This window comes from Drosophila montana, unplaced genomic scaffold (assembly GCF_035044405.1).
Source record: "Drosophila montana isolate Dmon_TW-CO22-7 unplaced genomic scaffold, ASM3504440v1 contig_1624_1, whole genome shotgun sequence".
NCBI classification, from domain to species: domain Eukaryota; kingdom Metazoa; phylum Arthropoda; class Insecta; order Diptera; family Drosophilidae; genus Drosophila; species Drosophila montana.
Window position 1 is genome coordinate 113,972 of NW_026996559.1, and position 25,248 is coordinate 139,219.

General features: G+C 42.3%; 5 protein-coding genes across 6 annotated transcripts; 3 read left to right on the top strand and 2 right to left on the bottom strand.

The window, feature by feature from the left end:
• Positions 1-797: 797 nt before the first annotated feature.
• c12.1 (spliceosome-associated protein CWC15) lies at positions 798-1,793 on the bottom strand. 2 transcript variants are annotated; one of them, XM_064699434.1, is made up of 3 exons: positions 1,771-1,793; positions 1,571-1,708; positions 798-1,488 (listed from the first exon to the last, which is right to left on the bottom strand). In XM_064699434.1, exons 2-3 carry the CDS (start codon positions 1,699-1,701, stop codon positions 852-854), a joined length of 768 nt encoding a protein of 255 aa, XP_064555504.1. In that variant the 5' UTR covers positions 1,702-1,708; positions 1,771-1,793; the 3' UTR covers positions 798-851. The 2 variants fall into 2 exon arrangements, with proteins under 2 accessions (XP_064555504.1, XP_064555512.1); XM_064699442.1 differs by lacking the exon at positions 1,771-1,793 and having other exon boundaries at positions 1,571-1,764.
• A 338-nt stretch (positions 1,794-2,131) lies between these two features.
• LOC135440346 (uncharacterized) lies at positions 2,132-3,622 on the top strand. The gene is made up of 3 exons (XM_064699463.1): positions 2,132-2,375; positions 2,441-2,512; positions 2,572-3,622. The coding sequence occupies exons 1-3, from the start codon at positions 2,200-2,202 to the stop codon at positions 2,915-2,917; spliced, it is 594 nt and encodes a 197-aa protein (XP_064555533.1). The 5' UTR covers positions 2,132-2,199; the 3' UTR covers positions 2,918-3,622.
• On the bottom strand, positions 3,124-3,541 carry RpS28b (Ribosomal protein S28b). The gene is made up of 2 exons (XM_064699474.1): positions 3,313-3,541; positions 3,124-3,251 (listed from the first exon to the last, which is right to left on the bottom strand). The coding sequence occupies exon 1, from the start codon at positions 3,539-3,541 to the stop codon at positions 3,344-3,346; it is 198 nt and encodes a 65-aa protein (XP_064555544.1). The 3' UTR covers positions 3,124-3,251; positions 3,313-3,343.
• A 512-nt stretch (positions 3,623-4,134) lies between the features above and the next one.
• On the top strand, positions 4,135-6,118 carry l(1)G0320 (signal sequence receptor subunit 1 l(1)G0320). The gene is made up of 3 exons (XM_064699452.1): positions 4,135-4,347; positions 4,657-5,376; positions 5,438-6,118. Exons 1-3 carry the CDS (start codon positions 4,284-4,286, stop codon positions 5,560-5,562), a joined length of 909 nt encoding a protein of 302 aa, XP_064555522.1. The 5' UTR covers positions 4,135-4,283; the 3' UTR covers positions 5,563-6,118.
• A 2,813-nt stretch (positions 6,119-8,931) lies between these two features.
• Positions 8,932-20,948, top strand: Pi4KIIIalpha (phosphatidylinositol 4-kinase III alpha). The gene is made up of 10 exons (XM_064699766.1): positions 8,932-9,270; positions 9,552-9,762; positions 9,828-10,862; positions 12,825-13,320; positions 13,382-14,347; positions 15,534-17,302; positions 18,570-19,486; positions 19,575-19,763; positions 19,825-20,071; positions 20,131-20,948. The coding sequence occupies exons 1-10, from the start codon at positions 9,181-9,183 to the stop codon at positions 20,514-20,516; spliced, it is 6,306 nt and encodes a 2,101-aa protein (XP_064555836.1). The 5' UTR covers positions 8,932-9,180; the 3' UTR covers positions 20,517-20,948.
• The last annotated feature ends 4,300 nt before the right edge of the window (positions 20,949-25,248 follow it).

Genomic DNA, 25,248 nt, shown 5'->3' on the forward strand with positions numbered 1-25,248 from the left:
ACTGTTATCTCCATTTGAATTGTCCAGCTGATGTTTAAATATGTTCGTATTGCCGTTAAGACTTGGGGAAATTTGGATTGGCGTTGTTCACCAGTGTCATCATTATTATCATTGTGAGGTTGGCTGGGCTAATTTTGTTTGATTTTGATCGAATTAGCGTAAAATTGAGCGTTCGGCAACTTTGGGAGCCACCGGGTCGCGCTCAGACGGCAAGAAGGTGGCCCGGGCCAGGGACGTGTGCTGATTGTCAAAGCCGAAGTTCAGCTCGCAGGCCGCGTGCGGGGCATTAAGAGGCGTTGATATTGTGCAATACCCAGGCTGCAGCTGATGATTTGCATGGGCCTTAGCTCAAGCCCATCAACAGTTGCTGGCTCCGTCGCCACCGATCTGGCGCGTAATTGGCCAAGTTATTATGTGCTTTCTGCCTGCTCCTTTGGCAAATTGATTTTGCTTCGTGCCTCATCAGCAGCGACAATTGCCCTTGCCCTGGCGAGCTCATCATGTTGCTGCCGCTTCATAAGCACACGTAGCTAGTGCCCCATGCTTCACTTCCAAACTTCTTTGGGCTTTGCCATTTTAATGCTGCTGCTTTTGCTGCTGCTGCTGTTGCTACTGACGTTTTTTGCGGTTTCACACTTTGGTTAAGGTTTCATGCCCTTCGCACTCAGGTGGTTGCCGCGGCCAGGTAATAGGTCAAACCAGCAGCGCCGCATCTTACATGCAACGTTAACGATAGGTATCCAAGATGAATGTTTTAATTGATTAATTTCAGGCAAATACAAAAAAAAAGAGCTGCATTAAACTTTTACAAATGTATTGCTTGTGGTTACAAAGATCTTGGTCATTCTTATCTACTTAATATACTTGTCCATAAACTTTTTGTGGAAATCCGAACGCAACGCGTCGTTGACAAAGTGAGTCTTCTTTTCAGGAGCCGAGCGAGCGCAGTTCTTAAACACAACATCGTCATCCCAACGACGCTTAATTTTTAGATCGCCGCCATTGCCAGACGTGCGTCCAGCAGCTGAAACCGCTGTTCCGGGCTCATAGTTGATTAGTGGATTGCCCGACAGAATGTTTTCCATGCGTATACGTTCGTCCTCTTGTTTCTTTTCGGCTTCACGACGTGCCGTCTCTTGCAAGCGCTCCTGTTTGATTTTCTGCAATTCGGCTAGCAGGGCTGCATCATCATTATCCGAATCGCTGTCCGAGTCCGAGCTGTCATTGTCCAGCGGCTCATCTGCATCGAGATTGGCAGCATGCTGTTGTTGCTGTTGTTGTTGATGAAGCTGCTGCTGCGACAGACTTTCCAGTTTAGCCCGTTTGTTTGTACTGCTCCCACTAGCATTTGCCTCAATAGCCTTTCGCACAATCGAGGGCAGTGCCTTACCCGAGCTGTTGCCAGAGCGTATGTCACGCTCACGTTCCTCGAGTTCTTTGCGGAAGTCACGATTGCGAGTCTCTTCGCTAGTTCCTTGGCCAGTTTCTCTACAAGTATTGGCGAAACGTTGTTCATTAAATGGTTAATATATGTGAATATACAAATATTTATATATATATATGTGCATACCTGTATTTAAGTTTAGTGTGTCCGGGCAAGTCGCGACTCGAATACTGTTTACTGAGTGCACTCAAGTCTTTTTCGCCGCGTCCAGAGCCACCGCGCGCTGGATCAAATGTGGGGCGCGCTGCTGTAGTCATTTTAAGTCTTTAATTTTTAGAAAAATACTATAAAACAATTCGACGCAAACGGCTTCAATTAATTTTTACTTGGTTTGGCTCCGTATCAGCTGCTTGCTGACTTTTAAGCTATGAGTTTCGATATTTAATATCGATATATTTGTACACAAATACAACGTTCTCATAATTCGCATTAAATTTCCAATAGTTATTGAACAAGCAATGTCAAACATTTATTACGAAAGTTGGGAAAATAAATTATTTTGTTGAAGTATTTAAGCTGATTGCATTTTATACTATTTCTCAAAATCTAAATCAAATTAAAATTTTATTGCGTCGTCTTTCGATTGTTTTGGACCATTTAACATTTCATAAAGAAAACCAAAAATGCTTTTTAGTGAGAACTATTGAAAAATATCGCAATGTCAAATACCGATAACTTATAATGGCTTCTTTCTAGTGGTAGCGTTGCCAGATATTTAAGTAAAACCACGCGAAATTTGCCAATAATAAATAAACATGCCACTGGAGCCCCAACGCTTCAAATATTACAAAACACAACTGAGCGATTTATTGCAGAGTGCAACAGCTCTCATTCGCAACTACTACGACGCATTAAGCTTTCAAACACCACAGCTCACTGCTCAAGCGAATCGCATTTGGGAGCTCAGTCAACGACAACGTTTAGTCTCTGGGTAAACACACTGCATGTACATATTTATGCTTGTATCGCGAATTAATTGCCAGAACATTCCCACAGAATCAACGAAGCGGCTGCCGCTACACTGCTCTCAGCTTGCCATGACGCATATCAACCCATTTACCAGTTCATGTTAGTTTTGTATTGACAATACCCCAGAATAAAGCAAAACTAATTGTAAATATTCGCAGAAACCAGCAGCATAAAACTGTGGCTGAGGTTGCTATCCTTGTGGCAGATTTTGAGCGAGAATGTCAGGTTCTGACAGAAGAGCTAGGACAGGCGGAAGAGCTGAGACGGTGTACACTTGCCGAATGGAGCTCTTGGCTAGCACAAGCGCTTAGCGTGCTGCAAACGCAAGCCAAGTTTTTGGAGCTGGATTCACATTGCCTTCTGCCTACGCTAGTGCAGAGCTCAACACTCAAAAAGTTCACACAAGATTTGGAGCTTACAACGCATTACAAGGCTAAAATTATCATGGGGTTAACACAAGCCGTGCGCCGACCAGAGCTATTGCCTTTTACTTTGGCAACTTGATGGTTTCATCCAAATACACCAAACAAGTTATTAGAAAAAAATTCGAATGATTTATTTGTTTAAGGCTGTCATCTGCAATAAACGAGTTTTGTTGCCAATTCTGGCTGGATTTCCTCTAGCATTTCCAGCTACTGCCGCTCGACCAACCACGGTTACGGATCACAAAAACACAAAACAAAAACAAAAAAAAACAATACAACTTTGAATTGTTGTTATAAGCACTGCAATACTTGAAATTTATTTAAACATTTTTAATTTGGTGTTGGGTTATTCTTTCTGTATGTTTATGGTTTTTATATCTTCTTGCAAGAAATTGCCAAGTGCAAAACAACACCTGAAAGCGCAAAAGATTTGTTTAATTTTAAATAGATTTAATTGACCAGCCAATAACTCACATTCTTAACCAATCCCAAGCGCGTTGTACTCCTAGCGAAGACGTCTAGCTTCACGTTCAGATTCGAGAAGGGTCAGAATGTCTCCCTCACGCACGGGTCCCTTAACGTTGCGGATGATTTGACGGTTCTGTTCTCCAAGGAACTCCACTTTGACTTGTGTACACTGGCCCTGGGAGCCGGTACGGCCAAGAACCTTCATGACGCGAGCCCAAACAACTGGTTTGTCCATGTTTTTTGTGTATTTTCAGTAAGCTTTTTCGTAGAGAATTCACGTGCGAGTTGCGTATCAATTGACAGACGCAAGCAAAAAGGAAGTTGGCTGATTGTTGTTTCAACGACGTTAGGGTGGCTGCGCTAGGCACAGTGTTGCTTTGAGAAATAGTGTTGTGGACTGTTCTGGGTGAAGTGTGAAATGCTATATATTTGCATTCTGCCACTCACTGGGTTATAAAAACAGCACTTAAATCTTTGATTAAAATGAGACAAATGCATAAAAAAGTGAATTTTCTTTTATAATTTACAGGTAATTGAATTGAATATTTGACAGATTACACTCAGTTACAACACTGACAAAATGCTCAGTATTGCCAGACTACAACATAAAGAAATATATTTATCTAAAATTTGAGCATAATAGATTTATATTATAGGTTATTTAAATGTGTGAATAAAAGTTTTATTTATAATGAGATTCGCTAAGCCTTCTGCTGGGTCAAATTATTGCTTGACCGCACTTTGTGACAGCCCCTGACAACTCTAAGCTGTCAATTGACGCGGCACCACGTAGACATTTGACAAGTGAAAGTCGGCAGAAATCGTGTTACTTCGGCTACACGCATTGTTGCTGGTCGCCCATTCGGTTAGTTTCGCTCATACGCGTTGGCTGCCAGTTGCCTATCGGTACGTTTCCGTTGCTGTCTTTATTTTTCGTGTACTCGAAACCATAAGTGAAAGACAATTAATCAAACAAAATGAAGAACCTTATGTTCTTGCTGTTACTGGTACTGCCCACCATTATTTGCACCTTCAGCGCGCGTAAGTATTGCAGCCAACAAAATCACAGCAACTGTTGTTGCTTTTGTTGTATTAGCCGACAGCAGCAGCGGCTACGTGGCAGTCTCTGTGGCCATTGTCTGTGATTATTTGAAGGAGTAAAGGGGGCAGCCAAAGCCTTTGGGTGACTAATTTGTCAAATTTGTATGTTGTCATTTTTATCCTGTCTCCACATTGCCTGCGCCTTTGCTGTTGCTGCTGAGAGCGAGAGAAAAGTGTTGAGTTGGCACAGACTCAATGCTTGCATACTTCGGTCTCGGTCTCATTCGTGTAATGTTTTTGGTGTTGCAGCAAACAAATTCGGTGCCTATGCGGCCGAGGCTGTCGAAGATGATCTAGTTGATGTGGATAGCGAAGAGGGCGCTGTGACGGGTGAAGATGCTGAAGCGGATGATGAGTCTGACAGCGGGAGCAGCAGCACTTCACCTAACGCAGACACCTATCTACTGTTTACAAAGCCACTGCATACTGCTGGCCAACAGCTGGATCTGCCCGGAGGCAAGCCCGTCGAGTTTTTGATTGGCTTTACCAACAAAGGTCAGGAGGAATTCGTCATCGAGTCTGTGGAGGCCTCCTTCCGTTATCCCATGGACTTCAACTATTTCATTCAAAACTTCTCTGCTGTGGCGTACAACCGTGAGGTGAAGCCTGGCTTTGAATCAACTGTCTCGTATACGTTCCTGCCGTCCGACCAGTTTGCTGGCCGTCCCTTTGGTCTAAATATTGCTTTGGCGTACCGTGACGCCAACGGCATCCAGTACAACGAGGCTGTGTTCAATGAGACTGTGCTGATTTCTGAGGTGGACGAGGGCTTGGATGGCGAGACATTCTTCCTATATGTACTGCTGGCGGGCATTGTTGTCCTGCTACTGGTCATTGGACAACAGTATCTGCTGGGCAGCTCTGGCAAGCGCAAGCGCGCCGCCGCTAAAAAGGTCATTGAGACCGGCACTGCCAACGACAGCAACATTGATTACGACTGGGTTCCTCAGGAGACACTGCGTGCGCTGCGTAAGTAGTATACTGCAACAGAATCCGCAGTTTGATTCTTACAATTGTTTGCATTTAACAGAAAAATCACCGCCCAAATCAAAAACGCCAAAAACATCGCCCAAGCCAGGCAAGCAGGCCAGTCCCAAAGCCAGCCAACAAAGCCCCAAGCAGCGCAAGGTGAAGCGCTCTGCGGGTGACGACTAAAGACTGCGCAACCTGTAAAGCTGCACCAAACAGCCCACTCACACACAAACCATAATTCGTACAAGAACATCCAACATTTGCTTGCAGTCTAATATTATGATTATTACTTTTTTTTTTGGTCAAATGCGATTGACAATGTAGAGATTGTTAGTGTTTAGCTCACAACTACACAGAGATGACAGCCAGGTACCGTGCTGTTCAAATTTAAAATATTTGTAAACGTTAGCAAATTGGTTTTTTATTTTAATTTTTTTTTTCGATTCAAACTGCCACTGCTGCAAGTACATCCGAAACGGGCCTAACTTTGTGCCAAGCCGCATAATTGTCTTCGTTTGTTGAAGATCCCAGGGCGAGAGCAAAAGCATCCAATTATAAATAGACATTAAATAAGCATTATTATTTTTTATTTCTTGCGTTTTTAGATGGATGAATGTTTATTTTGTTTGCATACATGTATCTTTAGCTAGAGATCCGTTGTCTGCAGAGCACATAGCATTTAATGAGGAAAATTTCCCAAAAAGTAATAAAAGAATAAATGTGAGAAGTTATTAATAAATATACTGTATTTTGGATTAGGCTAAAATTGTTAGTGTATTTAACATAAAACGATTGTTTAATAACTCCAAATGCATAAGCGAGTTAACAAAACGTCTTAAATAAGATTGAGTAATCGCATTAAGTAGATTAAACAATTTAACATTGAAAATGAGTAGAAAATTGGCTTTGTGCAAATTTATAAAATAGTCAAAGGGAAGCGTCTCCAACTTCATAAAGTATAAATAAATATGCGTGATCAGGACATTTCAATAGCTCGATGACAAGGAAGTGACTAAAGCCACCAGATGCCTCCCAAAATTAAAAGATTATATATAATTCGACTGCTAAATTGAACATGTAGCTGGGTAGCGCAGTAAGCTGAGTACGAACTGAGTCGATTAAGCCAACTACAAAAGCTAGAGGCTTGAAATTTAAAATATATAGTCTCGTATATCAGACGCATAGTTTTGTCGAATTTTCGCTTTGTTTTTAATAATTTTGAAAAAAAAATCTGTTTTGAGACATAGGTTTTTAAGCATAGCTGAAATATTCAGAGATCTAGATTCACCCAAATTGGTGAAAAGGTTTCTGTATGGTATATGCAGATAAAATAGATAAAGCTTTTTGGATATCTCCCACATGCCCCCACAATTGATAACAAATTTTTAAAGCTAGAGCCTTGCGACATGGTTTATACATTTGGGAGCCAAGTCGAATCCTACGAGCACCGATGCTATTCAAGAATAAATATCACACAGTCACTGTCGGACACTCCCGACTAGAACACTTTTACTTGTTGGGTATATATATATGTATATGTTACTTTTATCTAGAGCAAACTCATATGTTTTTGACTATGACTACCATATTAAAGTTCAAAATCAAAGCCATGTGATGCCAATAAGTGCCTATACGTCTTCTTCAGGTCTGAGAATTACCAAGGAGACCTATTTCCCCAGGCGACTTACCACACTGATGTATTCTTGTTATATCTTTTTCTTTACCCATTTTCAATCAATATATGGTATTAAAATATTGAAACTTTTATAGAATATGCCTGGTTTGAAAGATCTAATAGATAAATTCGAAAAAACGTCAAAGAAAACGGACACTGTTTATGCTAAGGCTGAGCAATTGCAGAAGGTGAGTTACGGTCCTTCCTCTTTTTCGTCACAACATCATTCGCAGAAGTCATTGTGCCAGTGATGGTAATATAGAACGAACCACGATCTGACCACGGATGCACTGATGTTCTCCATGTCTAGAATACAGTTACCCCGAGTGTCCTTGTCTCCTGAATAGATTTGCGACAGTTGCTTTTCGATTTACAGTTACATGTGGCTAGTTTCCTTGAAAAAAAGATCTAATTCGTGTTTTTTCTCCCCAAAACCAGGCCCATTTGAGCACTAAGTGATCATCGAGCCCAGTAGATCATTTACTGCTTCGTTCCATAGAATTGATGAGAGGAAACACCCCTATGCAAAAATAGCGACTAACGAAATAAGAACTTTTAAACGATCCCAGTGGTGCCTCAACTGGTAAAGTTTCGCCAAGAAATCGATAATGATTGACCCCCAAGCTCGTTAGAGCGTCGATGATTGTACTTAAAGTTACGTTGTTAAAAGCTTGGGTTTTCCTATAATTGTGGCCACGTCATGTAGGGCTGTTTCAGTTTACCTGACTCTCTGTATAGGCAGTCTGAGTGTGGGATGACTACAGACTCGGAGGTCGACGTTATTTGCGAGTATTAGGGCTTTTTCCGCCTAAGGAATGATGACATATTTGTTTTCAAGTCGTGTCCCTGGAGCTGAGCTGAGTGATTCGTAGCTCGAAGCAGTCCCCAATCATCTGGCTTTCGTAAGTTGTCAAAGGTTGGACGAACTTTGAATAACAACTACATTACCCTTGTATTATCAAAGGTATTTTCGATCTCAGCGCTGAAATTTTGCCAAGTAGTTACCTATGCTGGTCTGCATTGATAAAATCCCTAGATTGCTCACCACTCAGCGTTTTGGCCTTTTTGAAGTGTTTCCGAGAGGGGTTTCAAAACATTGGATCTCTTTGGAATATTGCCCTAATAGAACCCAACTAGAATTGAAACATTTTTCGTTCAGAATATGAAAAATAAATCAAATGCCAACACAAATGTCTTTATTTTTATTATTTGTCGAACAATTGTTGTAAAACTGAGAATCGTTGTGGGCCAACAGTTTAATGTTTGGCTATTGAGTTTATATGGGCTATCGCAAACGCACTTCTAAATTAAACCTAACTAAACTAAAATAATAAATTAATATTGTATACAAGGAAAAGCTGCCTAAAGGGAGCCGAAACTAAACCTAACCCCATCCATAATTAAAAGAAAATATTTGGTCCAGAACAATTTTGTAATGTAGAATATAAGAAAATAAATTTTACTATTCGAAGTAGTACAAATTGTGAAATTTTAACCAAAACTGGAGTTAGCGGGTGGGAAAGTCAAATTTACGAAGCGAACTTAAAAGAAGACATTGGTTGTCGAACCATCGAAAAATTATGTTAGGTTTGACAGAAAAAATTACAACTCGTTCCCTTTGTTTTTAATATTATCCATAAAATTATTCTGTGGCTATTTTTCTAATTTTTTCCATTATATTCCCATCAATTTATATAGTTCTTGCTTTGAACGTTGGGTGTGGAGTAGTTTCTTCAGGTGTGGAGCCTCAATTGCTGTTAAATTATACACAGCATTGGTAAGTCGATACTTTAAGCAAAAACTAATCGTTGGACAACAGTTGGCAGCACTCAGTACTTGGTACTTTCGATAGCAGCGCACAGTACTCGATACCTTCGATAGCAAAACAATAAAAATTACGAACGATTGACGATGACGAACGTTCAATGAGCAATATTTAAACAAATTAAATAAATCATTAACGAAATAAAGTGTGCAACCAGTGCGCGCGCTTGCACCCATACCAATTAACGTGCATTTACGCCTCCGGGCGACTTACAGTCGCAGCTCCGTCTCCACAGACCGTCACGTAGACGTTCTGCAGTCCCCGAGTCGGAGGCCATCTCACATTTTACAGAGGCGTAAAGATGACCGCCTCGGACAAGTATACGTATCAGCGGACTGTGCTTTGCTTAGCGCGCGTACTGGCAGGAATTCAGCCCACGCCATGGGACAAGGTCGGTGTGCAGGGGGTGTGTTATGGTTGAGCGGTGTGTGTTGATGGTGTCTGCTTAGGGGAAGGAGTAGGGGGAGACAGTGAACGCAAATTGAAAATCGAATTTTCGCGCAACTAACGTTGACCTTGGACGCAACAGACATGCGTGTAGTGACGTCGGTGCCTCAAAGGGAGGGCGGGTGGTCACAGTTATATATGTTTTTGTTGTTGTTGCTGCTGCTTATCGCGGCGTATCCGCTACTCACCTTTAATATCCTGTATATTTGCGTATTGCTGCCACAGGTGCAAACACTCTTCCGCTACTGCCCGCAGGAGAATGCATCAGGCGTATTTTGTTTAGACTCAAGAGCACAGGATGCTGTCATTGCATTGGGCATCTACTTCCTGGAAGGCGGCTGCCAGCATGAGTCACAGATTGTGCCCTATCTACTGCGGTTGGCCAAGAGCCTACCCAAGGCAAGAATACATGATGAACGCAATAGCAAAGTAGAGCGTAAGTGTAGACGATGCCTTTCAGAAAATAAATTGCATCAACTGGTGTTCATTGATTATTCCTAGGTGTGCGCATACCCGCGGCAGAGAAGTTCAGCTTCTGCCTGAACACACTGCTATCAGACATAGCAGCCAAATGTCCGGATTCACGTGAGGAGATCATACTAAATCAGGTCGAAACGCTGGGAACGCTCGCTAACATTGTCAAGCCCAGCAAAGACAGCAACTCGACACCACCGCCCCTTGTGCTGTGCAATGCAACGGTACCGCTTCTGTTTGGTCTGGCGCGATCTATGGGTCGATATGCCAGTAACAATCCGCCGCTGCTGTGTCGCATATTTCCGCCCGAACGGCTGCCCATACAGCGTTCTAGTGCTGGCGGCAATGGCACCTGTGGCGGTTCCTTTAGCAGCAGCGAACGACTCGCGACCACACAGTTTCGGCCGATCATACCACGTTCCATGTCAGGCAGTTTGGCCCACAGCCAGGTGCCATCTGATGAAAGTCGTATACGTCCAGCAGGTGGCAAGCAAAAGCCGTCTTTGCAAAGCTACTTCTCGGTGCCGTACGATCCGCGTACGCATTTTTTCACACGATACGGCTCCAGCTTCAATCAGTTTCCCCATATGCGCGTCAATTTATGCGAATCGCCGAGCAAAACCGGTCCAAAGCCGTTATACCGTGTGCCACCATTTCCCATACAGCATTTGCAGACCATCTTTGCTGTGTCCAAGAAGCTACTGACCAAGGACACGCTGGAATATTTGGATGAGCTGGGCAGCGACATATTCTCGCTGCATCTGAACAATGGCAATTGCTACAAGAGCTTCTCGGAGATGCTCAATCTGGTGTTAGTCACATTGTTGCGCGAGCTGCTGCAGCACCAAGTCGATCTTCCCACACCCTTTACCAAGGATGTACAGGAGTTTGTCAAGCGTCTATTCCTCAACGGCCAAACAGAACTGCAAAACAAACAACAGGACCAGGAGCGCGAAAGGCGCGAAGAAAACGGCATTGCAGTTGTCAACAAGTACAAGATCAATGTGATGGCCAATGCCGCCTGCGTGGACCTTCTGGTTTGGGCCATACGCGATGAGACGGGTACGTAAACAAACCTCGCGCGATACTTTCAATATCTCTTTCTTAATTATGACTTTAACGGACTTTCTTTTTATATATATATTTCGACAGGTGATAAAGGCGTGTTTGTTGTCCGTTTTTCTGATTCTATTTAATATTGTTTCAAATATTTGAACCTATACTTTTGTGTCACAAAGCGCAAGAGAACTTTAACTAAAAAAAAAAAAGCTTTTCAAATAAATGCTTGATTTTGGTGCTCTGAAGTTGATAAGGTTTGGTTCATACGTTAGATGCAAAATGAAGCTTACATTTGACTAACTCAAGAATATGGTGAAAAACATACAAATCAGTTCATACAGAATATCTGACAGTTTTATTTGATAAATTGATTCAATCCAAACGATTTCGAAGACGGATCTATGCCAAGCTTTGGGTTAAAAGTGAGTGACAAGTTACCTTTACTAATATGTTAAATAGAAATGAATTCAAATGCTTGAAACATTTGCCAAGTTTTTAAAGCTGCAACGCTTTCGCCTATATTGAATTTTACCCTTGTCTGCAGCCTTGGAGGACTAAAGCATTTGACAGAGGTCTATCTATTATAAACTTAGTTGGCCCGAAAGAAAACTTGCTTTAGTCGAGAGTTCCGATTTAGAGATACCGTGTACGCAGCGGCGAGCTGCTGTAATAAGCATTTGGATTCCTTCAGAACCACAATTTGGTAACTGCTACACAATTTTTATCGTGTTCAAGACTATATCGATTACTCGAAAAAAATCTTCATTACCAATTCTTTAGTTTTTATATTATGTGACATCGACGCATGCATACAAACTGACTGACAGACAAATGTATATGGCAAGATCGAATTGGATGTTGTTCCTGTTTGAAATATGTATACTTTATGGAGTCGCAAATGTTTCCTTCTGCCTGTTGCATACATTTGAATAAACCTATAACTTCTTACTACAAAACAAGAACAAGTTTACAAGTTGAAGTCTATAATTATACCCTTGAATGGGTATTTGAATAAAACGAACGTGAGCGGCTTTGAGGAGCACTTCTCCGTCCCATAAGGTATATATACTCTTGATCAGTATCAAAAACCGATTCAATATTGTAGCTATGTTTGTCAATTTATAATCAGCGCGTACTAGTCTCTGTTTTAAAATTAAGCTTATGATATAACAAGGTTGTTGTATAAAATACTTTCAAGATATCTCAATATGAATATATCAAGTTATGAGCCTTATCTGATCAACATCGGATCACTTAATTAACTACATAGCTGGCATAAGAAGGATCGGTGACAAATTTAGTGTTTGTAATGAGTGTATTTATTATTAATTTTTTAATTATTATATATATATTTTTATTTATTTTATATATTTTATTTTATTTATTTATTTATATCCTTATTTTTGTAAACTAGTAAATTGCACAAAGAAAAATCTTTTTTCCACTCACGTCAAAAGATCAAGGCAGAGTTAACATAACATTGTCAGGGTATATGTGGCTTCGGTGCACCGAAGGTAGCTTTTATTTCTTAGTTATTTTTCTTTGAGTTGATATTTTTTTGCCAAAACGGAATATATTTTTACAGTTGACGTCGACTATAACGTGCCATCCTTGCAAAATGGCTTGCATTTTTTATTAATGAAAGGTCAGGAGCAGTTCCTGTCCCCTCAGTTCCAATCGATTTGTTTATTAATTTTTATGTTTTGTTTTCTGATTACCGATTACTTTTCCGTATTGGTTATCATTTTCGTTTCGCAGTTCGTGTTCGTTGCTATCACGGCATGTTCACGAGTATCATATACAAACGGGATCGGTAAGGATCCCAAACGTCATTTGACCATTGCGCTGCATGCTGCTCTACTTTCCCAATGTTGAGGTTATCGTTTCCGTTTTCCTCTCCCTCCTCCCAATTAATTTAAGTATCGTATGCTACTCATCATATCATCATTTTCAAACACCTAACAGAGGCGGACAAACTGTGCGGACGCTTGTCGCAGAAGTTAAATCTGGTTCTCAGCCATAAGATCGTGATGGATCATATGCCGTTGCTGATGGTCTGCCTGGAGGGACTGGGCAAGCTTGCCCAGAAGTTTCCCAACATTGCGGGCACATCGATATCATATTTGCGCGATTTCTTGGTCGATCCTAGTCCCATATTGGGAAAGCTGCATGCACATGCAATGCAAACGATAGCCCTGCAGAAAAAGGAGAAGGAGCTGACGCCGTTCAAGATTGTGTTGCAGCATTCGGATTCGCGTGCTGTCGTCGACATCTTTGGTGAAAACCAGAAGCAGCCCGGCACCGGACGCAGCGGCTATGTGGCATTTGAGGCATTGCGCGATGCCGCCATAGAGAATCTATCGATTGCCCTGCGCGCTGCCCACACGCTCGACCAGTTTTGTGTTCCCGCCCTTGTGGCAAATGTGTCAAACCGTCTCTTCACCGCCGAAAAGCACGAGAGGTGAGTCCACAATCCATTATATAGTGAATCAAACAGCTTATCGGACTGTCTTGCTCTGCAGCGAATCAACGCTAGTAAGCTTGAACATTATCGTGATGCTGGGCCATGTAGCCGTAGCGCTAAAGGACACCTCGAAAACCACACAGAATATACTGCAGTTCTTTATACAGCGCTTCTGCAAGGTTCCATCGGAGCAGAATGCGTTAATTGTTGATCAGCTCGGCTGCATGATTATCTCGCAATGCGAAACGCACATTTTCGATGAGATTATGAAAATGTTCTCACGCGTTACCGTGCAGTCGGCATCGCTGGCATATACTTCCGATCCGGAGCATCGGAAACAATTCCATCACGTCTCCGATGCGGTGGTCAATGCGCTTGGAAACATTGCGGCCAATATACAGGGCGATTCTGAGATGCTTGAGCTGCTCGGAAAATTGTTGGAGCTGTTTGTACAAATTGGACTCGATGGAGAGCGTTCGTATGACAACACGCCGGGCGCCCAAAAGGCTAGCTCACGTGCCGGCAATCTGGGCATGCTAATACCGGTTATTGCTGTACTCATGCGCCGCCTGCCACCTATTAAAAATCCGCGTCAGCGCTTACACAAGCTTTTTAAGGACTTTTGGGCCTATTGCGTTGTTATGGGATTTACAAATGCTCGCCTCTGGCCCGCCGACTGGTACCAGGGCGTGCAGCAGATAGCAGCCAAGTCGCCGCTGCTTATCTCCCAAACGGCACACAAATCGGATATGCGCGAGCTCAACTACACATTGGCCATTAAGAGCGATTCGGTGAACGAGCTGCGCAGCCAGATACTGGTGCTGCTAGAGCACTCTTCCGACAACGTAGCTGCCTCCATTAACAAGCTTAGCTTTGCCCAATGCACCTACTTGCTCAGCGTTTATTGGCTGGAGATGCTGCGCGTCGAGAATGCCGATGAGCCCAGCCTGGAGCCCATTATGAGCTACCTCTGCGACACGGCACTTCAAAAGGACAAAACTGGCATTTGGCAGTGCGTCAAATGGTGAGTGTGCCACTCATAGATATTCTATGAAGTATATTAATCCATATCTATACATCTACTATAATATATATAGAATATGCATTACATTTTCAAATACTCTTTTTTTTCGCTTTTGCATTGCGTGGGAAGAGCAAGCGGTGCACTCAATTATCTTGTTAGAAGCTTTGCGTCTTCCTACTACTTTAAAAAGCATCAATCGAACATTGAGTTGTATGAAAAACTCAATCTCCATATAAAAAAACTGTTTGTCGTGACTGACTGACTAACTTATTGATTGGCACACGGTGGAAAGTGCGATCCTAAGATTTTGTTGGTGAGGTTTTAAGTTTTGTCCGATTTGCTGCAAACTTATTTTCAAAGCTCTACATAAGAAGCTTATGAATACGTGTTTCAGCGATTTGGGGAATTTAACCCACAACACTGGTAAACTGGCTGAAAACGGTTGTATGAAACTTTTTGTTTACCATTCGATCGGCTTCAAAATCATTTTCAATGATATTTGTGATAATTTCTTTGATACGTTCTTGGGGGGCAAATGCGGGTCAAAGGTTTAATAAACGAAAATTTATTCTTCAGCTAAAACATATTTTTAAATAGAAGTGGAGATCAAGATGGGTATATTTAAATTGTCCACGGGCATGTAATCGATAGTCGCTTTTAAAATTAGTGAAGCTTACTCAATTTACGCAATATTCGTTTCTCTACAAGGGCATTAAATGTTTAACCCATCAACACTCTCTCACAAAAACAGACTTTACTTTTAAAAAGCCTCTCTTAAGCCGAACTTCAATACAATTTTCAAATACAAATTGGTATTTTTTAACAAATGCGTGTAACAGGCAGCAAGAGACATATCTGACCCCATTAAGTATATACGTTCTTGGTTAGCATCAACTGCTGCGTCGATGTGGACATTCCTCAAAAATTATTTGTCTGTTATCTATGTTTACGAACTATCTGTACTAATCCGAAAAACTAATATCGAGCAAGCAAAAAGACAAATATGAAAATTGAAAGTTTATTTAAAAATTATTGATTTATCGGGTTCAATTTAGTACGAAACATTTTCAAACTCAATTAAATGAAAATACCTTAGAACCTAAATGCATACTACTATTTAAATGATCCCTCGAGCGTTCAATATAGATCGCTGTATTTATTAAATTGTTATGATTAAATTTTGCAGCGTGGCGGATCAGGTGTTTGAGAAGTTCCGCAATGTGCTGTACGCCCATGATGAGATCAGGGAGAAGGTCTTGGAGTCACAGGCAACGCTGCTGTTGGTCTACTTCAATCATATACACAAGCAGATCCAATTGGTGGCGGATCAGTATCTGTCGCAGCTGGTGGATAGATTTCCGCATCTGCTGTGGAATCGCCGCGTGCTGTGGTGCATGTTGGATATACTGCAGCTACTGGCGTATTCCTTGTCACTGGATCCCAACGAGGAGACGCCAACGCTTCGAGTCGTTTCGACGCCGTATACGCTGCAGCTGATGGACTCGTTGCCGGCACGTGAGCTGCGCCTTAAGGATTTTGCCGATCGCTGTCAGGGCATTGTGAACGAGGCCATGAAGTGGGCGCCCCGCTCTACGCGCTCCCATTTGCAGGAGTACCCGAACCAGATACCCACCCCAGTGCTAGCCCATCACAGCGGTCTCGCGCTGGCATTTGACTCCGTAGTAAACAGCAGCACCCTGCATCCGGGCAATACATTGAGCACGCTCAGCAAGCGGCCTAGTTGCGTCAACTCGGACACGCCGCGCTTCGTTTCCGTGCTGTGCCTGCGCAGCAAGTACGCTGGCGAAATAAGCGGCCTCCTCTCCGTTCTTAGTGACCAAGACAAAGCCGGGCTGGCCGATCGCCTGGTTAGTGATGTGTGGGGCGCATGTGCCGAGAAAAGCGATGCTAGGCATCGCGGCGCCCTGTGGCGAGCCACCGCCTACCTCATCATCTGTGCGGAGATCGATAGAAAACTGCTGCATGCGGTGGCCAGCTCGCAGCTGGAGCTGTTCACCGAGTCCGCCATGGAAACCGCTGTCGAGTGCTGGCAGTGGGTGCTGACGGCGCGTCAGGATCTGGAGCTGTGCTTCATACAGGAAATGGTTAGCGCCTGGCAGACAACATTTGAGAAGCGCATGGGCTTGTTTGCCTGGGAAATGGAGATCACGCATCCGCTGGCCGCATACGAGGGCTGCAAGCTGGTCAGTAAGCCCATACTGATAGCACCGCATCTGATTTGGCTGCAGCTGCTCTCAGAAATGGTGGACACAGCTAAATACTGCAATCGTGACAAGGTGGAAATGTTCTGCCTGCTTCTCCATCGCTGCTTACCCATACTAAAGAGCAGTCGCCAGAATCGCCAGGTGGCCACCGTTGGCTGCCGCTTCAAGCTGCTTCAGTGTGGCCTGTCGCTGCTTCAGGGCAATACCATACCAAAATCCCTGGCTCGCAACATACTGCGCGAGCGCATCTATTCAAATGCCCTCGACTATTTCTGTGGCCCGCCCACGTGCCCCAATCAGAGCCGGGAGCAACTGCTAGAGGATATACTGATATTACTGAAGTTTTGGCAGACAATGCGCAGTGAGAAGAAGCATCTGGTTACTTCGGAGGTCGGCGACTATGATATCACCAGTGCCTCGGTCAGTTCTACACAAATGCTGGCGGTGCGCAACAATCCGGAGACTGCGTCGCTTATCAGCGGGGGCGCTGACTATGCACGCTCCATGAGTGCTACTGGCAACACAGCCGGCTGGTACAACACCATACCACATTCCACTTCCACGTTGTCAAAACGCTCGAATCGCTCAAAGCGCCTGCAATACCAAAAGGACTCCTATGACAAGGATTACATGAAGAAGCGCAATCTGATACTCGAGCTTCTTGCCGTCGAGCTGGAGTTTCTCATTACCTGGTACAATCCCAACAGTCTGACCGATCTGATAGTGCCAGGTAAATATTATATCTTTAGCGCCTACTTGAAGAACTCGAGTCTTTTGTGCTTAAAACAACAAATTCGAATCAAGTCATCAAGATAGATAAGCTTAGCCATAGATTCTCTATATTTGGCTAATTGCGAATACCTCTCTAGAATTCCAACCATTGCATGTGCTGTTTCTCTCTTCCTATCTCCCTACCTCTTTTTATATGATATACGTAAACGTGTTATGCATAAATGCATAGTACATATGGTACCGCACTTTGTTTGCTCTTTTTTCTTTTCACTTTTCCACCAATTGCTAACTAGTTGAAAAATACAAATTTACATACATAAATAGATCTTCGAAAATAAGTTTGAAGTCGAAGTCCATACTTGCTTTACGATTGGCATTTTTAAAAACCCAGCCTTGGTGTGCACTAACAATACGAAACATATATATGGAAATATGCCATTCTGGCTCAGTAACAGTTCGGATTATGCGTTGACCGCCACTCATTCAGTCAGTAAGTCAGGAGAATGAGTTTTTTACACTCATCCATGCAGGAAACTAATTTAAAAAAAGTGTGATGCTATTGAATTTTGTACCTGATTGGAAAGCGATCTTTTTCTTAACATTCAAATGTGTTTTGTTTGCTCTTTTTAATTAATATGATGGCGGCTTGGCTTGGACTGGAGAAACCTTGTTGGGGTCTGTTTCCACCCATTTGTGGTCCCTGTGAAAGTTCCATTTCCTATTACATTAAAATCTGGGCCTTGGGGCCCATCAAGAGATGTGACTCTAACCTGCGTTAGGAAGGTTGTATTCATCTCGATCTTATGACAAGTAGCATTATTTAGCTGGAGAACAGATTATCCGACTAGTCTATCGACAGAGGGAAATGCATAATCAAATGAAAAGTTCTTAACTATTGATATTGGTTGATGAAACCAATAAACTAAATCTTCCACTCCACTAAATTACCCCCAGAACGAACCACTTGCAACTCTAATACTTAGTTTCTGGCATACGGATTTGTATATGATATCCAACAAAAACAAAATGGGTTTAACCATGCTAGATATGTCTTCATATTGGCATCCATTAAACGCCTGCGAATTGATATTTCGCTCAGCCTCATAACCATTAATATTCCACTCGAAATTACAATGTTCGGGTGTTCCGAGAGGGAGGACCTCAAAGCTCATAGTCGCACGTTTTCTACCTGATCGATAAAAGCTTTTATGAAGAAGCGTATGTAGATTAAAACTATTTATTTCTCTATGTTTCAATCCACGCAGGTGAGGAACAGATTACCGAGTGGCGCAATCGTCCATACAAGCCAAATGTTTGGCGTGATTATGCCCGTTTGGCTTGGTGTTATAACCCGGCGCTGGCCGTATTCCTGCCGCAGCGTATCAAGAATGCTGAGACCATTGACGAGGAGGTATCACGGCTGGTATGCTCCGATCCGATTGCTGTGTGTCATATACCCGAGGCGCTCAAGTATTTGTGCACCACAAAGAATTTACTGCAGGAGAGTCCCGATCTGGTCTATATACTGTCCTGGTCAGCAGTGACACCCATCCAGGCATTGTCCTACTTTTCACGGCAATATCCATCGCATCCACTGACAGCACAGTATGCGGTTAAGACATTGAACTCGTATCCGGCAGAATCGGTGCTTCCCTATATACCTCAACTGGTGCAGGCGCTTCGCCACGATACGATGGGCTATGTGGTGGAGTTTATTAAGAACATATCGAAGCGTTCGCAGATAGTGGCCCATCAGCTGATCTGGAATATGCAAACGAATATGTACATGGACGAGGATCAGCAGCATCGCGATCCCAATTTGTATGAGGCATTGGATCTGCTGTCACAGAACATAATTGGGTCCTTCTCAGGTGCAGCAAAGCGTTTCTATGAGCGCGAATTTGATTTCTTTGGAAAAATAACAGCCGTTTCCGGCGAAATACGCTCCTTTCCCAAGGGCATTGAGCGCAAGAACGCGTGCCTAGCGGCACTAAGCCGCATCAAGGTGCAATCCGGATGCTATTTGCCATCCAATCCGGAGGCAATGGTGCTAGACATTGAATATAGCAGCGGTACGCCCATGCAGAGTGCTGCTAAGGCGCCGTATCTGGCTCGTTTCCGTGTCTATCGCTGTGGAATCACCGAGCTGGAGACGCGTGCCATGGAAGTGTCCAATAATCCGGTAAGACAGAGACTTGACTAATGTACTGTCTCCCTCACTCTCTCTCTTTTTATTTATTATTTATTCGCCTTGTCTTATGCATGCAAAGAATTCACAGGAGGATGCACACATGACGCTCGGCGTCGAATCATGGCAGGCGGCCATTTTCAAAGTGGGCGACGATGTGCGCCAGGATATGCTAGCCCTGCAGGTGATCACTATATTCAAAAATATCTTTCAGCAAGTGGGCCTAGATCTTTTTCTGTTCCCCTATCGCGTGGTGGCCACAGCACCTGGCGTAAGTAGTCGCGGCCAAGAAAGTAAGAACACATTACCACAGCCATATGTTCTATTTGCAGTGCGGCGTCATCGAGTGTGTGCCCAATGCGAAGTCCCGCGATCAGCTGGGCAGACAAACAGACTCTGGCCTATCCGAGTACTTCCAGCATCAATATGGAGATGAGAGCTCCAAGGAGTTTCAGGCGGCGCGCGCCAACTTTGTCAAGTCAATGGCTGCCTACTCGCTAATCGGCTACCTGCTGCAGATCAAGGATCGGCACAATGGCAACATTATGATCGATAAGGACGGCCACATCATACATATAGGTACCCACGCACACGCGTATAATATAATCCTGTTGACTAACTGTTCGCTTCTGCTACAGATTTTGGCTTCATGTTTGAGTCATCACCGGGCGGCAATATTGGCTTTGAGCCGGATATGAAGCTCACTGACGAGATGGTCATGATTATGGGCGGCAAAATGGAGGCACCTGCCTTCAAATGGTTCTGTGAGCTGTGTGTGCAGGCATTTTTGGCAGTGCGACCATATCAGGATGCGATTGTATCACTTGTATCGCTAATGCTGGACACGGGTCTGCCTTGCTTTCGTGGCCAGACGATTAATCTGCTAAAGCAGCGATTCGTGGCCACCAAGAACAACAAGGAAGCGGCTGCCCATATGCTAGCCGTCATACGTAATTCGTATCAGAATTTCCGCACGCGTACCTACGACATGATCCAGTACTATCAGAATCAGATACCCTACTAGAGTATTATGTGGACTTTGGACTTGGGGATTCGGTTTTGGGTTTTGGATTTCTTGTTAGCCAAATGCTGTATTAATTACATTATTCTTGTTTTTTTTATTTATTTTTTTTATGTTCTTGCGTTTCTGTTTTGTATTTAATAGCTGTTAAATTTTTCGAAGATTTTACGATGCATACTAAATCAATTATAGGGCAATATGTTGTACAATGTATTTGTTACCTACATATATACGTATACAAACATACTTATTACTTATATACGATACAAACGATAAAACTGGCCCCTCGAGTTGTTGCGAGCTGTCCAGAATAATTCCATATACAGAACACACTTATTTATCTACTTGTAATCATAACCACTGTGTAATTGTAATATCCAAATTTTTTCTCTGAGTTTTGGTAAAAAAAAAAAAAACGACAGTTGCGTTTAACAATTTGTGTGTGATTTAAATGGGCGCAAACATTGGTGCTGGCCCACATCTTAACAGAATGACTCCACGTTTAGCAGAAGTGTTATCGAGTTCTGTTAACGCAAAAGTGCTCCGCGCGTAGTGTTGGGAAACGTCAGTCAAAACGAAGAAGCAGACGAGCTGCCAGCCAGAAAAAACAGCAAAGAAGCTGAAAGTACGCCTACAATATCGAATAATTATCGTGCAATGTTCTTTTCATTATCATTCGTCTGCTTTGGCACTTCATTCGTCGTTTAGTTGCTTCTCATACACGAACGAACGTGAACGTGGAACGCGCGGCGCATATTATTTTTCGTTTAGTGAAAGTGTAAGTAGTGTTGGCTCGCTGTTTGTTACAGCAGCAGCCCAAGCAGTAGCGACGTTTTGTGCACAATACACACACGGCCGCCATATTAAAATGGCAAAAAAAGGTAGTCGATAAAAAGCATATGCATAATACACAATACTCTTAAGTTCTTGTCCGAAAGTGCCAAATGTTGTACAACTACAACATAACATGAAACTACCAACCAGCGTGTATGTGAGAACAGCGAAAGTAATTAGAACGAAAACGAAGCAAACGTAAATGAAATGTACGAAAATGAAGCAATGGCAATAGCAGCGAGAAGTTTTGCGCGTGAAGAAGTAGCAGCGCATAGGTAGAGCGAATAAAAAAATATAAACCCAATTGAAGCGAAACCGAACAAAAAGTGCCATTTATTTAAAAAACTACAAAAAATAGAAGAATTCGGTGTAAAAAGTGCCGCAAACATACATATGAAATATCTTGTACAATTTCTGTTGTACAAACAGGGATTCTTTTTTTTTTCACAACGGCAACGAACAAAAAGTATATACGGAAGCAAGGTGTATAGCGAAAGACGAAACGAAACGAAACGAAAAAAGGCAACGGCAGCGGGTCGCGCTCTCTGAGTATGCATGGGAGTGTGTGTATGGATGCATGTATGTGTTAGAGCGTGTGTGTCGCTACGTGTAGCCGTGTGCGTGAGGCGGCGGCGGCAGCAACAGCAGTAGCTGAAAGAAAGCAGTGAAGAAATATGTATGTGAAAAAGAAAAGAAAGAAATGATAGCAGCGCAAAAACGAAAGAAAAGTTATATATCTTATACATGTACAGGCATATGCACATACAAATGTCTGCATGTATGCATATTGTACATAAATAATAAGCAATTCTAGCAATGAATTTTTTTCTGTTTTACCTTTTTTTTTTGTGTGGTCAGTGAACAACGAGCTGAATAAAACATTAAACACACAGATTTCTGCTAATGCAAAAGAAAAAAATTGCGTTACACAAGCACCCCCTTTACCGTTGCGCCGCCTCATCCTTGTTTGGCTCTATATTTGAGAACGAACAAGTGCCTTAATCAGTGTGCGTGCGTGCGTGAGTGTGAGAGAGTGTCCGTGAGCGTGCGGGAGTATGCGTTTGTGCTATTTAATACATAGTATATATGTACATACATTTTTATTATTGAGTTTTTTTTAGTGCTCTTTTACATTCATAGATGAATTGAGTTATGAAGTCAAAATTGTATACATTGATTATGTGTTTACGCGCTGCTCTATCCAAGTACATCAATGTTGCCCACTGCACAGTGGTGTCAGATCAACGCTGGCAAGTGTTCTTGTTGTTGTTGCACTAGAATGAATTGTGAAACAAATGAAAATGAGCCAGAGAACACACACAGACTCACTTTGCAATTGCGCTTGATTATTGATATGCAGTGCAACGAAATGAAATGGAGTAGAATGAAGAAAGGGAATAACATGAATCAACTGCGTTGTGGTATTTGTCTTGTTTATTACCAAAGTTAACAGCTTAACTTAATATGCCCTCGTTTATGAAAAGAACAGCAGATTGAAATGTTTAACTATGAAAAGTCAATAAAATATTGTCTCAACATTTTCATTTTTTTTCTCTTGTTAATTGAATTTAATTAAAAAACACACATGCACGGAGACGCATGCATAGTAACATATGTATACGTATATGTATATGTATATGTATATGTATGTAGCTTTTGGCCAATCCGAATTTTGGTTGTGGTTCAAGGCTATTTTTAATGTTCTAGTGCCAGGGAATGCATTTGTTACCACTTTGAGATGTTCTGCAGACACTTTGGTCTGGTTAACGGCTGAACGGCCGGTCAAAGGAATTTCAATAAAAATAAATCGAAATTTGCGCAAATTTGTCGCTGTCACTCAGTCATTGTTGCAAAATGCAATAGCTAGTGACATCAAACACGGACAGTCACACGTACACATGTACATGTGCACGCTCTCAAGCATGGCCAGAGTTGTCAAATTGCTATGCACGTGTCATGAGCAAGAAGAGCTAAATCAAGTGCGAGTGCGAGAATGAGTGGCCCCTTTGCTTGACAACGGCGTCGCTCTGAAATGTTTAAAACGATTTGCAAGCTTTTCCTTGCCACAGCTGTTTCCATGCACATTGGCTCTGCTTTCTAGCTTGTGTGTGTGTGAGTGAGTGAGTGTAGGCTGGCAACACTTTTTCGCCTGCGTTGTCCTTCGCCTGCGCGTGACATTCCGATACTTTGTACACATTTGCACGCAGCAAACTTTTTATCGATTATTCAACAGAGCAGCCCGATTCGGACCGTGTGAGTGTGTGTGTGAGTGAGGCTTTCGCTTTGTTTGCGTTTGCTTTTGCACAGTTTCCTTACAAATCGATTGGGCGCACAATCAGTGTTGAAAAGCAGCACTAGTTGCGCCCATTGCAGCACTGCCAACTAGGCACCCAACTACGTGGGCGGAGGCAGCCAGGCTCATCCAACAGCAGCAGCAGCCAAAGGCGAATGTAAAATTCGAGCGTTTAGTCGACGCTGACGATGACGCTGGCGTCCTGTGCTCCGCGTGCTATTCGTGTTAATCATTTTTCACGTCAGTGAGCAGCAGAAAACCTGCAAGTTGATTTTCTAAATCAATGTTAAATGTGCTCGTGAAATTTCGCACTTTTTGTATAGTTGGTTTGGTTGGTTTCCTCGTCGGTCAGTTAATCAGTCGGTAAGTCAGCTGCTGCTGCTGCTACGACTGTGACGACTGCTTACATAATTGGTACATTCCCAATCTGCGTGTAGCTGTTAGTGTGTTTGTGTGTGTCTCGTGCGATGACAAACAGTTCGGGACGGTTAGAGGCCGCTGCGAAAGACACACATACAAGCGCACAACAGCTGCTCGGCTAACATTCCTTTTAATTCTGTTAGTTTGCTTTATTTATTTAGGTGCCGTTATAGTGTAAAGCTATTATTTAGCGACTTTTGCCGAAATTTCTGCAAAAAGAAGAAAATTTGTTCTAAAAACTGCTCGTTTTTATAGAAGATAGGGTAGGAAAATCACATATTTTCAATTACTATAAACAAAATGATCAAAAATTTAGTCTGCTCAATAACAAAATAATTAATTGGTTTTATCAAATAAAGTTTTTTTCTTTTTTTGTGCTTAACTCTTTTTTAATAAAAATAATCAGAACAATATTTCCATAAATCGGTAAATAGTTACGGAGGATTTACAAACGTAAAATGTTTAAAATGCAATTGCTTAAGTTGACATCGTCGGAGAAGGAAAGCCTACTTTTTGGGAAAATTCGTCTGGCAGGTAATACCTTCTGTTGCTAGTTTTTAAGTGAATGAAAAAAATAAGTTAACGGTGGATTGGCCCAGTTCTAAACATTTTTGAATGAAGTTTTACAGAACCTTAAAAGTTGCTAGAATGGGTTAATGGTATATTGCAGTTTGCAGTTAGACTTATGTGTGTGGAATCTACAAACCCATAATATGTATATGTATGTGTAGTGAATTCTTTGGGGTCGGGGACTTAAATCTTCGAGCTTCTTTAAGGATCTGAGTAAAGAGAGCATAAAAAACCCGTAGTATCCAAAAAAGTTGAATAAGCCTTATATTGTTTTATTTGTAATCATTTTTTAATGCGATTATTAAAAGCTATTGTTAGGTTTTAAATTTCCTTATTCAGCTAATTCTGAAAATAACAATTGTCTTTTGTTATATAGATTACTAGCGGGTATAACCCGGCCTTGCCCGTGGCACGTATGTTATAAAATCAAAAAAGCTTTGAAAATGATTTTGAAACTGATCGGACGGGAATCAAACAACTTTTATGCAAATCGGAAAACTCTTAAAATTCACCAAAAAAATCATAAAAATGCATTTTCCACCGAAGGAGTTTAGATTTTGCGAGAAATGTGAAACACGTCTCTAATGATTTTTCTTATAGATCTTTGGAAATAAATTT

Bases quoted from the DNA above. Each gene is read 5' to 3' on its own strand.
- LOC135440346 (XM_064699463.1), top strand. From the start codon at position 2,200: ATGCCACTGGAGCCCCAACGCTTCAAATATTACAAAACACAACTGAGC. The intron at 2,376-2,440 runs GTAAACACACTG...ACATTCCCACAG, and splicing joins CGACAACGTTTAGTCTCTGG to AATCAACGAAGCGGCTGCCG. The intron at 2,513-2,571 runs GTTAGTTTTGTA...AAATATTCGCAG, and splicing joins CAACCCATTTACCAGTTCAT to AAACCAGCAGCATAAAACTG.
- c12.1 (XM_064699434.1), bottom strand. From the start codon at position 1,701: ATGACTACAGCAGCGCGCCCCACATTTGATCCAGCGCGCGGTGGCTCT. The intron at 1,489-1,570 runs GTATGCACATAT...CAATACTTGTAG, and splicing joins CACACTAAACTTAAATACAG to AGAAACTGGCCAAGGAACTA.
- RpS28b (XM_064699474.1), bottom strand. From the start codon at position 3,541: ATGGACAAACCAGTTGTTTGGGCTCGCGTCATGAAGGTTCTTGGCCGT.
- Pi4KIIIalpha (XM_064699766.1), top strand. From the start codon at position 9,181: ATGACCGCCTCGGACAAGTATACGTATCAGCGGACTGTGCTTTGCTTA. The intron at 9,271-9,551 runs GTCGGTGTGCAG...TTGCTGCCACAG, and splicing joins AGCCCACGCCATGGGACAAG to GTGCAAACACTCTTCCGCTA. The intron at 19,764-19,824 runs GTAAGTAGTCGC...TTCTATTTGCAG, and splicing joins TGGTGGCCACAGCACCTGGC to TGCGGCGTCATCGAGTGTGT.